At 33.8% G+C, this 15,717-nt stretch overlaps 1 protein-coding gene across 3 annotated transcripts; it reads left to right on the forward strand.

The window, feature by feature from the left end:
- Positions 1–1,710: 1,710 nt before the first annotated feature.
- LOC143052482 (uncharacterized) lies at positions 1,711–3,633 on the forward strand. 3 transcript variants are annotated; one of them, XR_012971134.1, is made up of 4 exons: positions 1,711–1,906; positions 2,217–2,306; positions 2,782–3,053; positions 3,353–3,633. XR_012971134.1 is itself a non-coding variant. In XM_076225526.1 (3 exons), the coding sequence occupies exons 1-3, from the start codon at positions 1,762–1,764 to the stop codon at positions 3,484–3,486; spliced, it is 369 nt and encodes a 122-aa protein (XP_076081641.1). In that variant the 5' UTR covers positions 1,711–1,761; the 3' UTR covers positions 3,487–3,633. The 3 variants fall into 3 exon arrangements, 1 of the variants encoding a protein (XP_076081641.1); XR_012971135.1 differs by lacking the exon at positions 1,711–1,906 and adding an exon at positions 1,935–2,009; XM_076225526.1 differs by lacking the exon at positions 2,782–3,053.
- The last annotated feature ends 12,084 nt before the right edge of the window (positions 3,634–15,717 follow it).

Raw genomic sequence — 15,717 nt, forward strand, 5'->3', positions numbered from 1 at the left:
ATGTATCTGAAGTAAAATTTATTGAATTACATGTAAAACCAAAGAACGAAAATATATTTAACAATAGAATCTTGATTGTGTTGGGTGCATGTTGCATTAAAACATGATCAAACATGATCATACTGAGCAGTGGTGGCTCCATGGGGGGGGGGGGGGTAGCACCCCCTTTATTTTGGCCAATCAATGCATTTGTATCGGGACATATGTTTTGCTCTCCCCTTTGTCCTGGGTAAGCACCCCCACCCCCTATTTTATGCACATTGATAATAAAAACAACAAAAAGTAAAAAAAATATAAAATACCAAAATAAGTAAAAAGAAATCATTAGAATAATAATGTAAATAGAAAATATCGCCTCCAGAGGTTATATATTAAAGGACTAGCACCCCCCCCCCCTTTTGAAAATTGCTGGATCCGCCCTAGACCAAATAATTATGACGTCTTGCAAGGCTTTTTTATAACTTTTTTATGACATAAAAATATAAAAAAGCCTTGCAAGACGTCATAATTATTTGGACTAGATCCGCCCCTGCTGAGGATCACACATACATGTGCTGAGTTAAAGCATAAATTTGTGGACTTGCACCCACATACCTTTAATTGGGAAAGCATATACTGTAATTTAATTGCATGACATCTTGTTTTTGTACACAAATTATCACAAAGACTTTTCAATTTTCTTCTTCTTTTTACAGCCCCTTAGAACTGCAATTAAATTGTGGATCCGCCCTTCTCTAAACAATTTAAATTTTAAAAAGAACCTTTTCTTTGAATTCCAGAGTTCTTCCAAAGTTGCCGGCCAGGAGAGAAACTGCAATCATTTCTGTTGTCAAAGATGGAGAAATATTCCGAAAATTCATAGTAAGAACAGACATAGTAACGTTGCTAAAGTTAGAAAGCGGAGGTAAGTTGGTGATGCTTGAAACAAATTGGTTAAATTATTATATACAAAATAACCAAACGAATACACACCTTAAGAATATATTTTTAAATGAGCAACCGTGGCCCCACTAAAAACCAATAATGTAATTACTAGGTTCTGTAAAGATGATGCCACAAACGTGGCCACAAATGGATTTTATAATAAGATTTTTGTCCTTGATGAAATCATCAATTTTTCTCTGGAGCCATCAGGTGCAAAATAGAACTTGTGCAATATAGGAATATTTTTACCTTGCTTTTTATGGGGAATCAATATTGCTATACAATAAATATATACCACTTGCTTACATACATGTCCGAAATACGACTGCAGTGTGCTTGCATTTTATTTGTTTATCGGTTTTTGTACTTTTAGATGGTCAGCGTTGTCATCAAAATATTTAGCGTCATTAACTTCAATGATTTAAAATGTGTTTGAACTTTGCAGATGAAGAGGCTATGTCCCGATTTTTGGAAGAAAGGGATTATGTCGATGGTCAGGTAACTGTTAGTATCCTGAGAGTGGAATCTAGCCAAGCTACGGATATGCCTAGTATGAGCACTCAAGCCAGCACAAGTGCCACTAGCCAAGCCAGCACAAGTGCCACTAGCCAAGCCAGCACAAGTGCCACAAGCCTAGCCAGCACAAGTGCCAAACAGATACCATCGACAAGCTCAACATGGTCTAAAGATTCTGAAAAATTTTTGCTTGATTTGTATGATAAATACGAGAAGAGTAAATCCTTCATAAAAAATAAATGGGTGAGAATATCCCAAGAAATTGCGGAAAAACTCTCAATACAAGTTACTCCAGAGCAGTGTAGGATCAAAATAAGAAGTATGAAGGATAGATTTGAAAGAATGAAAAAGAAACTAAAAACAAGTGGCGAGAGTAACATTGAAATCCCAACAGAATTTACAGTGTTTGAAAGCCAACATGATGTACAACCAAAATATCTGTTGGATTCCAGTAAGCCTAAAAAAGGTACTTTTTTTTTTATTATGATATCATTTATATACAGAATCAACCTTGAGTTTCACACAGAGTTGGGTTGTATTTCATATATACATGTATTGATTATTTAGAGGTAAATTAATATAATATATTCATTTTATAATCTTTTGTCGTAAATTAATTTGTATATGTATTGATATTTAGAATTGCACCAACATAGGTATTATGACTTTTTTAAAAAAAGATGCAGCAATTAAATCGAAATAGAATTCTTGAAAAATGATTCAAAACGTTGAACTGCTTATTGCTTGGAAATAAGTATCTTATTCTTGTTTTGCAGCTGAAAGTTCCAGTGAAGAGGAAGAAACTAGTAACCCAACGCCTTCCAAGAGAAAAATGAAAGTGTCTACTTCATGTCCTGAACCTCAAGGTAATAAAACTGTAAAACAAATGACTTTTTACCATTTTACCTTACAACAAAAAACCTACTATTATGGTTACATTAAAACACGTCATGTAATGACTTTTGAAAATGTATTTAGTATTTTGAATTAGAACATGAATTCTTGAAAAATAATTATTTTTTACCAGTTTACTTTACAACAAATAAACTAAACTATTATGGGTACATTTAAACACATGCAATGACTTCCAAACGTTGGACTAAAACGTGCTAGCTAAAAATTATATTTGCAAAATTGTAATCCAATATTAGTGGCATAACACACAACACTTCTTACAGAATAGATGTCAAATTCCTATGTGAAAATGCTGTAGAAGTGAAATTATTATACACACCTTCTTTCAAAATGTCTGGCTACAACTTAGAATAAGGTTTTATGTAGGCAAACATCTGTAATTGGATTAAAAATTAAAAAAAAAATATAGAAATTTGTATATTTCAGTTGACCTCATGACGCCTTTCACTAAGAATTCCTGGAGGGGGTATCTTTTACATCAGTCGTGTAACATTGCTGGTCATTCATGCCGAAATAGCATTGTAAAAAGCATAAACCAAAGGGAGATGGGAGGTTTTTTAGGAAATCCTTTTGGATTTATTAGAGTTGCTTACCTGACTAGGTTTCCAACCACTACGCCAAGATACCAAACATGTGACAAGATGACGAAACAAATCGAGTTTAAATTTCATTCAGGATGTCAAAATGGATGCTAAAGGGTAGGGACTACATGCATGTACATTAAATTATATACAGCAAAAAAAAATCAGAATTACATGTATTATACAACACAAATTTAGACGTTTTGATTCAAACAACAAAAATAATAATACCAGAAAAATATGAAATTATGAAAATTATGATAAATATATTAACAGCATCCTTACTTTCTATGATAACAACCACTTTTGTGACTAGTCAATTTACACGACTGAAATAAGTACATTACCATATGATTGGAATCGATGTAATTTTGAAAATATATTTATAAAATCTATGATTATTTTATTCTTAATAGCTAAAGAAAAGAAGAAAAAGAAGACAACTGATCGTTTCGAGTTATTGGCTGAGGCATCAGAAAGGCGACACACGGAAAAAATGGAATGCTTCAAAAGTCTTATAGATGTCATGAAAGACATTGCAAAAAAGTAGATCCAGATGTAACTCTGTATCAGATCTCATTTCTTGTTGACACTTTTTTTATGTTTAATTGTTTCCACACAGATATGTGTTTTATTTGTTTTATTGTTACAGAGTATACCTGAAGAATATACTTATTATTAAATATACACAAACTGATGATTTTATTTGATTTTTATGAAATTCTTGAATCCAGCATTTCAGCATCAAGACAAACATATGTTGCATCTTTTTTTTTTGGTTTCCTATTTGAATTTTTGAACACTGGTAATTTTGGGCCTTTATAGCTTGCTGTTTAGTGTGAGCAAACTTGAAAGCTTTGTGCTTAAGACCCTACTGTAACCTAAATTTGCTTATTCATCCGAACTCATACCATATCTTCTTCAGTATTTTTATTGAATAAGAATGGAAACGGGGAATATGTCAAAGAGACAACATCCCGGCTAAAACATACAAAACAACTCAAGGCCACTAAAACCAATTAAATCTACATAATGTACTTTAATCATGGGTGTATTTGTTTGAATAACATTTCAAAGTTGAAATAATGTTTATTGTCATTTATTAGCTGTTGACTCTGTTTAATTCGATAGTTAGATTGTTTCTCTTCAAGATACCTTCTCCATTGTCTGCATTCACTGGAAAGTTCTCCCCTAAATTTGCGTCCAATTCATCAATTTCTGCATCAATAAATTCAGCAATGTCTTCATCACTTTGTAGGCAGATATTATGGAGAACACAGCAGGCTGAAATTATTTTACAAATACACTTGATATCTCTAATGCTAACGTATTTCAAACGACGAAAACGTCCTTTTAACAAAGCAAAGGCTCTTTCAATTACCTGTCTTTTGGATGACAGAAATTTGTTGAAATTATATTGCTCTCTTGTTAAATTTCCATTGTCGTGTTATAAGCCACCTCATTAGTGCGTAAGCCGCATCGCCTAGAATGTGATATTGTCCTTGCCTGCAGAGTTCATCTCCAATTTCAGATAAATGAGAATGCTTAAACGCCTTAGCGTCATGGCATCTTCCTGGCATACCTACACAAATGTTAACGAAACTAAGATCGTCTTTGCATACGGCCTGTAAAATTACAGAGTGAAATTTTTTTCTATTATAGTATGAATTGGGACATTCCAATGGCTGCTCAATCGGAATGTGGCTTCCGTCGATTGCCCCTATAATGTTTTGAAATTCGTATGTCCCCATTTCATTAAACTTTATTGCGACAGAATCCAATTCTTCAGGCCACTGAACAAATCTGGGGAGAAGATCATTTATTGCGTTAACAACCTTTTCTCTGTACTTGGTAAATGTTGAAACAGTTATATTAAACCGATCGCTTATTCCTAAAATAGTTTCTTGTGATGCTAAATATCGCAAAACGATCATTACTTTTTTCTCCAATGGTATTTCTTGTCGTCCCCCTCGATATGTTCTTTTTGCCAATTGTTCATTAGCTCCTAACAGTTGACATACAAGTTCAAAAGACTGAGGTGAAATCCTAAAAAATTTCTTGAACATATCTGGGAAATATCTTGGAACTGTCCACTCGAAAAAGTCCTGTGTTTTATGACGATCCTTTCGATCACTGAAATTAAGAAAATAAAGATGTACATTTTCTGATACATACAATTTAATATTCAAAATATCCAATAGGAAAACGATTAAGTTGAACAGTGAAGAATTGATATGCTTGATAAATGTATTTGATATTATTTTTAGTACAATTGTTTATTCTGAGAATGCTGGCTTTATAAACTGCCACACTTTTTTATGAAGGGTAATCTGGTAAACTTGTCCAGGAGCGAATTCATAAAAAAATAAAAATGCCGAATCTCGAATTCACGAAAAAAGTAAGGAAAAGAAATCGGCCAAATCCCGAATTCCCGAATGATGTTATTTTTATAGCAATAAAAATGAAGGGGGATGGTATACATGCCGGTCACGCCCCTTTACACACATGCTTACACATACAAACAAATAGTAGGAAAAATCAACAAATTAGCTCAAGGTAGTATATTTCTTAAAAATAAAATACCTTTCCAAAAGGAAATTTGACTCATCATCTGAAGATTCCATCAATTCCATGGCAACACAAGTTGCCACACAAATAGCACTGCAATCGGCCATATTGTATATAGTCGGTTCGTTCGTTTCTACGGTTGGTCCGGTGTAGATCGACCACGTGGTCGGTGTATACCGAATTAGTCAGAAACGAATCGACCCACTGATGAGTCTTTGTGTAGACGAAACGCGCGTCTGGCGTACTAAATTATAATCCTGGTACCTTTGATAACTATTTACACCACTGGGTCGATGCCACTGCTGGTCCGAGGGTATCACCAGCCCAGTAGTCAACACTTCGGTGTTGACATGAATATCAATAATGTGGTCATTTTTATAAATTTCCTGTTTATAAAACTTTGAATTTTTCGAAAAACTAAGGATTTTCTTATCCCAGGCATAGATTACCTTAGACGTATTTGGAACAACTTTTTGGAATTTTGGATTTTAAATGCTGTTCAACTTTGTTCTTGTTTGGCTTTATAAATATTTCGATATGAGCGTCACTGATGAGTCTTATGTAGACGAAATGCGCGTCTGGCGTACTAAATTATAAGATACCTGGTATCTTTGATAACTATTAGTTCAAAAAAGTTTTCATTACCTGTTTTGGTTGACAACAGGATTTCACCTTTTGGTGTGCCACTTCTTAGTAATGAATATACTTTATAAATGCTTCTATGTCAGATATAGGTTTCGTCTATACAAGACAATATTATCACATATTTTTGGGAGATATTTTCATGACATTATACCTAACATTTAAATAACATTTAATAAACATTTTTGTGTTTGCTGAGTTAGAGCTATATCATCCTCACCTTTCACTGACTTAAACTTGTTTTGTCCTTCTATTATTTCCTTTCTTATAACTGCCTTCTTCTCCTCTTTGTTCTCCCGTATACCATTTAGTGTTCTTCAGCCTTCTGTGCTTTAAATCGGTATATGTTTTTACGGTGATGTAATGTAAAGGCCAATTTCTTGTTTAGAATTGTAAAAAATTTCATTTTTGATGAAACTAACCTAGGTTCTTTCCCCTACTCATATTTTCCCCTGAAAATTAAGAAATGGGTCACGACAATTTTGAGCCCTTTAATTTTGAATAATGTAGAAATATCAGAGTCTTAACAAATAAGGTATGTTGATTTTTACATTTATTCTATGCATTTTGTGATAATATGAAAGTAAATTTAGCTATTTCAATACTGTTAATGTGAACTTGAGACAATGACAAATATTGCCAATCTGATAATTGTTTATTTTCGAAAATACGAACTTTATTCATAACTTGTGTAAATCCTAGATGTTACAATGACTGTTTATTATATTTTCACACCTATGTTTATGATTTTTATGAATGATTTGAACATTGTTATTGGTATAAATCTCATGATGATTGCAATTTCTTTGTAGTCAATCTCAGCTTACTGTTTATACTTTGGTTCCAGTCACTTCACTGTAACCTGGAATATTTTGGAATAAACTTGAGGTGTGAATTGTGTTATATGCATTACGACTGATATTAGTGGGATATAGTAATGCCATTTATATGCCCTATTTTGGCCCTTAATTTGGGGAAATATAAATGTTTCATTCTTTATAAAGAATGTTTTACTGTTGTGTAGGTTCTTCAAGGTGTCGCTGAAGAAATGCCATTAGCAGACGCGTCATCAACAATACAGGAGAATATTTGACTTACAAATTGATCAAAATAATGAACCCATTTCTTTACAGATATGAATGTCGAACCGGATCGTTTCAGATGAATGTATAGAAAAGCTGAACACCAAAAATAATGTAAAGTGGTCTATTTGTGTTTTTAATGAATGGATTGATTGTTGGTTGATTAACGCCGCATAAGCACAAAAAGGCTATATCGCGGCGAGAGCTAATTCAAATATTTTTACAATTTAAAGCATATTTTTAAAATAAGACAAAAAAGTCCTTCAATATACTAAAATCCTAGACTAAAGCAAATTGATTATTTACAAATAAAAATCAAAGGTAAAAAAACGTGATAAAATTTAAAAACGACTTAAATATAATAACATTTTTATATTCTATAATAAATTCTTATTTCTTTTAAAAATGCAACAATATTTGTAAATGGAACAGTATTTATATAAATCATTCATATTATTGACATTAAAATGCTTCTTACGAATATCAGCAAAGTGAATACAATTAATTAAAACATGTTTTATGGTATACTTGCAGTTGCAAGGTAAGGTACACATTGTGGTTCATCTTCATTTTTTAAAAGATACTCGTGTGTTATTCTAGTATGACCAATACGACATCTAGTAATAACACAGATCTTTTCTGCACATAAAATTATTAAAAGGTTTGCCTAAATTAGGTTTAATTTCATGCAATTTATCATCATCTTTTTTACTCCATTCATTTTTCAATATATTAAAACATATTCTCTAATATTAGATTTAAAATCAATATATGGTATATCAGAGTTAGATAGAGGGTCACCAAGAGCATTCTTTGCCTCAAGGTCTACAGCTGTCTTTCCAAGGATTCCAACATGACTCGGAACCCATAGAAATATTATTTCTTTCAGAAGAATTTTTAAATTCCTCATTACATATAAAATTTTGAGAATTGTTGGGTTTTTAATTTTAGTATTTCGTATAGCTTGTAAGCATGAAAGTGAATCCGAACATATAATGAATTTGGATTTCTCTGAAGAAGCAATAAATTTCAAAGCCAAAATTATTGCTTCTACTTCAGCAGCAGTAAAGATGGATGCATCAGATGACAAACGCAGAGTTGCAGCTCTGTCCCTGAAGACAGCAGCAGATGCAACTCTGTCACCATCTTTTGATCCATCAGTATAGACAGTTGAAAAATCTAGATAATCGGCTTTAATTTCAGCATATTGTTGCTGAATTAAAAGAGGATTTGTTTTATTTTTATTGTGTTCACGGAGATCAAATATCATTTTTGGTTTGGGAAGTTCCCATGGAGGACATTTTTAACTTTTTAACTCAGTTTTAACTTGAGCAACAGATTTTAAATCAAAAGAAGCTAAATGTAGTTTTAAACGTATACCTAACGGAGGAATTTTATTTTCATGTTTTGCAAAAATATCTTCATAAATCGGATTAAAAACACAGCTGTAGGCAGGATTATTTGAATAGGCTTTTAGTTTGACAGCATATTGAAGTCCAAGCTTCAAATGTCTGTCAGAGAGTGAGTGCTCATCAGCCTCTACACACAAGACTCTCAACTGGTGAGGTGACAGAGACGCAAACCCTAGTGATGCACAGCATCGAGAATCTGTATGTTGGACTTTCTTTCAGAGCCATAATCTAGTTTAGATCTATATAAATTAAGTAAAATGTTGCGATCAGCACCCCAGTCAGTGCTGCCGACAACTTTTAAAATATCTAAAGCTTATAGACATCTCGATTTAAACATTTTGATATGGGGTAGAAAGGTTAACTTTTTATCGAAAATTAACCCAAGAAATTTGGTTTCATCAACCATTTTAATTGGGTTGCCGTACAAAGGGAGTTCTGGATCAGGATGCAATTTCCTTTTGTTACAAAAATGCATCCCAACTGTTTTTGACGTGGAAAATTTAAAACCATTTTCCGAGGCCCAATTTTTCAATTCTTCCAAGACATAATTGTAATTGTCTTTCTATGTTATTCATATTTTTGCCTCTGTAACATATTAAAAAATCATCAACGTACAATGAACTTTCAATATTACTTTTGTAAAACGTCAACGACTAAATAATGTAACAGATAGAATACTGCCCTGAGGGACACCCATCTCTTGATCATACAGATCAGACATGGTCGAATTCACTCTAACATTAAACTGTCTGTTAGAGAGAAAATTAGAAATAAAATTTGGCATATTGCTTTTCAACCCCATATCAAATAGATCTTTTAAAATACCATATTTCCATGCAGTATCATAGGCCTTCTCAAGGTCGAAAAAGACCGACACCACATGTTCATTTTTCGCAAAACCATTACGGACAAATGACTCGAATCAACAAGATGATCAAGAGTACTGCGGCCCTGTCGGAATCCACACTGGATATTGTCTAATAGCCCATTTGATTCCAAGAACCAAACAAGGCGACCATTGACCATCCCTTCGAGTGTTTTACAGACACAACTGGTAAGAGCAATTGGTCGATAATTTATAAGATCCGTGATTATGAACATTGGAATTGTAGCATGTGCAAAGGGAAGACAAGAATACTTGTACAGACATTTGCAGAAAATTCAAGGTCTGGATAAAGTGAAATCAACAAGAATGACAATAGGATCTACAAAAGGTGACACGAATAAACAACCTTCCTATTATGAAGATATCGGGGAGGATGACATCATTTTCGATCTGATAGAAGAGCTAAATTTCAGTGACACATCACAAACATGCGATGTAGATAAAATTATACCCGACGAAAACAACAATGGATTGCAAGATGATAATATGGGGCAACAATTAGAGGTATCTGATAGTCAATCACCCAACGAAGAACAACAAGCTGAGCATATGGAGTCGGACTTCAATTGGCAGGAAAATAACATTGAGGCCGTTAGTGTAATGACCGTAAGTGACGACGAGTTGATTGAAGACACTACTATTGGACGGCCAGGAACATATTTTTAAATACCCATGCTGAGAGAGGATGGGTAGGAAGAGGAGGCAACATCAGAGACTTCGGACAAGAGGACAATAATGGTGAGCCAAAAAGAGGTCTTTGATATAGAAACTGTTGAGGAAGAAAATACCACGATTCCACTTTCAGAGAGGGCGGAGACACTTTTACAGGAAATTTTTTTTCCACCAGGGAGGACACAATGGGCCGGAAAAAGTATGCAGGTTTCTATTAAACCAACACCAATTTTTTAGCCTCCCAAGGACTGGAAGAAACTGACAGCTGATCAGATCTAACGGCTTGGAGGTTTGCCGCCATGACCTTGGCAAGGGAGCATGGAGCAGACACCGTCAAGGAAGAGAGGGACGTGCTTGACAAGTATGCCATGCTTGCCTTGCCGGGTACTGCTGTAGCTAGTCAACCTGGAGAAGACATGGTTATCAAGGCTCGGTTGGCCAACTATCACTTACTGAAGGAGATATGTCTCGGAAAACTGGTAGGAAATGAAGCTAAGGAATTAGTAACTATGCTAGAAGCTGCAACTCAATAAAAGCCAGCAAACGACTTAGTGAAACTGTTATACAATGTGCCTGTGAGATTATCAGAAGATGTAAAGAAGGAGAAATTATATGAACTTTATACACTTGTCATACTATCCAAGATGACGACGACCATCAGCAAGAAGAATAAAGGTCAAGATTATCATGAGAGACTTAGAACTGTCACTCAAATTTTATTGTTATAGTTCTTTTGTGTTTTAATGCTTTTAGTTCATTGCATATATATTAACATGTGTATAATACAAAAGAGAATTCGGGAGAATTCTTTTTTATTGGGTGGGGAAAGTGTTATAGATGGGTATTGATAATAATCTCAAAGAAACAACAAATTTTATATTTCTAAATTCCATTGGGATCAATATCTGAAAACCTGAAAAGTAACGGTCTTAGATGATTTCCATACACTAAGACAACTTTGGCAAACTCAATTTGGGGAGATCAAATTGCATATTTTTATAATTAGTACCAATTTTATCAGATAACATAATATTTAACATAACCTCTATCAAATTATCTAGTTGACATAGCGGTAAAATTCAACTGTCCGTGAACAGGCACTTCTATCATGATTTTCACGGGTCTGCATTAAATTCACACTTTCAGGGGTTAATGGGTTTGTAAAACATGTTTGTTGTTACCTATTCATTTAGTCTCAGTGTTATTTGACACATCTTTGGGTAGTTTTCCCTTAAATTCAATCGTGGCGAGTGCTTGTTTACGTATTGCCATTGGTAGTTGCCATTCCAACGAATGGTCATTTCCGGAAATCGGTACTTCTTGATAAAGTTATAATAATAAATAAAAGTATTGTTAAGATATGATCAAATTACTTGCTGACCTTCCTTTTATTGTGTAGGATATTTAATAATTAGATATAATTACGTTAAATACATTTTTTTTTAAGGAACTATTTTGTGATTTCAATGACGTCAGATAGAGAAACGTAGGTGATGAGGCTAGGAGTATGGAATTTTAAGGTTTATATTTTATATGTCACTTATTTATTGGAATTAAAGGCAAACTTTCGCGATTTTATGTATTTATAACGACATTTTGGGACATGAGCCAAAAATTGATGAAATTAAAATCTATTTAAATATTTTATCCAAGGGTGAATTTGGGAAAAAGTAATATAAACTCGTTGTCAATAGTGAAGGACAGATTGGAACATACCAGAAATATTGATTTATACGATTGGGTAGAAAGTTACGGAACTATAGCGCAATTTAAAATATCACAAATATCCTCCTGCTTTTAAATTAACAATTGATATAACAGAAGTAGAAAGCAACAACTGTGATTCAGATGATGAGGATTAAGAGCCTCGCTTGAATATTACTTTTGGGTATGTATTCATTTTCCTTTTAGTTTCATAAGGCAACTAGTAAATACATTGTAATTGAAATTTTTATAGAGGTCTTATTGAGATATTACCATTCGAGGTATCAGTAAACCTCACTGCTCTACCTGTGGTTCATCATATTAATGTAGTCCTAAATGTACAGATATTGATTACACATATGTTTATCGACTTTCATTTTTATTTGACATCTTATGTTCTTTCAGTGAGGCTGATGGCACCAGATATATAATAGAAGATAAAGAGGATGACATTTATGATGATGAGCCTGGGCAGACAGATTTTTATTCGGTTCTTGTGTGAAACGCATCGACTGATGAAGAAGTTCAAGATTTTTGGGAGACCACCCATATATTGGCGTTTGCATTCAGCTCCTCAATTTTGCATTGACTTCTATTCAAAAAATATGCAGCGTTAAAGAATGTGGTTTTGAGGTTGACAAAGAGAATAAAGTGGTTACATCAGCTAATTATTCGAAATGGGTAAATTTCATAGTTCTACTAGGTTTATATTTTTACAAATTCAATATCTCCTGTTAAAGTGTTTTTTTTTTCATACAATGTAAAAGAAAGAATTTGATCCATTCATTTTTGCGAGTCCGAACATATTCAGGGACAATAATGAGTCCTGTTGATTATTACATTTTTATTTTGTTTAAGGTATGTCATAATGATCACATTGCACATATATGTGTTCACAGCCAATATTGAACAGAGGTATGCATAGCGGTGATATGATGATAGCTGCAAGTGTTATCCTCTCAGAGAGCAATTGTCAAAAGATATCAATGTTTGCCAAATACTTGAAATTGCCAAAATCTACCTTTTTCAAGATACAACGACACTATGTGATACCATCAGTAGATGAATACTGGATTGATCATCAGGATGCTATTCAATACAGTTTTAGAGAACAGGATTTGGTATGCACCTTATACAATTTTTATAACATTTCAATTTCTATTATAATTCAGGTCATATTTGGTATATTACAAAATTAAAAGTATGAAAATTTTTAAATTAGTTGTAAATAACATATTACCTACTACATTATAACAATGGCACTCTATTCGGCATTCGTTCGGAAGAATAAAAATCTAGGTTGCTAGAATAAGGCAGCTTAACTACCTAATCAAAGTAAAACTCATCATAGATACCAGAACTAAATTTTATATATACGCCAGACGCGCGTTTCGTCTACAACAGACTCATCAGTGACGCTCAAATCCAAAAAAGTTATAAAAAGACAAATAAAGCGCTGAAGGCAGTTAACAAAAACTAAGAGAAACGTAGTTATGAAAACTGTGACAATGTTGCTTCAACATTAAGCATTCATATATAGTACTGTAACAGATTTTGTCCTCGTTATTCAACAGTATGTGTCCCCTCCCCTTTTCACTTTTTATCAAGTTAAATAAAGGCAACAGTAGTATACAGCTGATCAAAACTCATAAATCCATGGACAAAAAACAAAATCGAGGTAACAAACTAAAACCGAGGGAAACGCATTAAATATATGAGAAGAACGACGACATAACACTAAAATGTAACATACATAGACAAAATCTCGCGAGAATAACAAATATAACATATATATAACATCAAAACCAAATACATAAATATGGGATAGACAAGTACCGTGACACGTCTTCTCGCAATGTGAATTTACACTCAAAAATAAGAGAAAACAAACGATACAACGTTATAATGTAATACACACAGAAACGATCTACACTATAACAATGGCCATATTCCTGACTTGGTACAGGGCATTTTTAAAGGAAAAAAAATGGTGGGTTGAACTTGGTTTTGTGGCATGCCAAACCTCGAACTTTTATGGCCATGTGAAATATAACATCAAAATGACAAATCTGTTTAAATCGTATTGGATACTTATAAATTTTTGAATATGTTTCTTTCGATTAGAATAAGTTATCTTAGATATTTAATACTTAATCACATTGCGTTAAGCACAGTATATCGAAAATGTCTGCTAAAGCACGACAAAATACTTCTTAAAATAGTGACAAACAAAAACGTCAGTATGATGTTAAGGCACATGAGAACACATACAAGACAGGCGATGTAGTATGGCTTTGCACTTTAAACCGAAAGCCAAAACTCAGTCCAAAGTTACAAAGGAATTGGGATGGGACTTTGTTGTAGAAGTTGTATTAGAAGTAATATATAAGATTGATTGATTGGTGGTTGCTTAACGTCCAGTGGCAAACATTTCATGCATAATCAGGACGAGAACAAGTTCAATATAAATACAATAGGTAGGTTGATACAATAGAGGCCATCTGGGATGATGGTCGGGGAAATTTTGACTGCCATTGGAAAATGAGGGTATCTTGGATAGGGACAGAAATTTTGCCTTGCAACAGGCCACCTACGGATTAAATCAAAGCGCTGTAAGCGCTGAAGGCAGTTAACCAAAAACCAAGGCAAACGTAATTATGAAAACTGGTGCTTCAACATTAAACATTCATATATAGTACATTTATGTTTATCTAATGAAATGATTATTAAGGCAAATAATTTATATGATATCAAGGTTTCAAAAGCGATGCATATATCAATGTATATTTTTTATGGTGAGTCTTGAAGTGGTACACGTTCGCAATGATTGCAGTTGTTCTACTTGGTAGTTAACGTTGGTTTTAGTTGACTGCTAGTAGTACACGTTGACTTAGTTCGAACATGTAATATTATAAATGGACTGGTATCCCTGGAAAGAAAACTGAGTTTGTGTTCTATAGTACAAAAGTTATGAGACACGAATCAAGACAAATGTTCACTACTACAGGGATCAAAGGTGAGGTCTGACTGACCTGCCCATAGTAAATGTAAATGATTTGTTATGTTGTCCCATACATGAATATATATGGTTTAGGGGTGGGGAACTCGACAGTTTTTAAGTTCTCAAACAGGAAGGGGTAGGGTGACCCAAGGGACTTCCCCTACATTTCATTCGATTTTTTATATTGTCCCATATATGAATATATATGGTGTAGGGGTGGGGATCTTATCGGTTTCCAAGTTCTCAAACAGGAGGGAAGGGTGACCCAGGGACTCCACTATATTGCATTTACTAACTTATATTGGCCAATACATGAATATACATTGTTTCGGTGTGGGGATCTCGACCGTTTCCAAGTTCTCAAACAGGAGGGGTGGGGTGACCACAGGGACTTCCCCTATATTTCATTTGATTTGTTATATTGTCCCATACATGAGTATATATGGCTTAGGGGTGAGGATCTTTGACCATTTCCAAGTTCTCAAACAGGAGGGTGTACGGTGACCCCAGGGACTCCCCATATATTTCATTTGAATTATTATATTGTCTCATACATTATTATATATGGTTAAGGGGTGGTTATATCAACGGTTTTCAAATTCTCAAACAGGAGGGGGGTGGGTGACCCAAAGGACTCCCTCTATATTTCATCTGATTTGATATATTTGTCCCATACATGAATATATATTGTTTAGGGGTGGGGATCTCGACCGTTTTTAAATTCTAAAACAGGAGGAATGGGGTGACCCCCAGCGACTCTCCCTATATTTTATTTGATTTATTATAGTGTCCTATACTTGAATATATAGTTTAG

This window comes from Mytilus galloprovincialis, chromosome 11, assembly GCF_965363235.1.
Source record: "Mytilus galloprovincialis chromosome 11, xbMytGall1.hap1.1, whole genome shotgun sequence".
Lineage (NCBI taxonomy): Eukaryota > Metazoa > Mollusca > Bivalvia > Mytilida > Mytilidae > Mytilus > Mytilus galloprovincialis.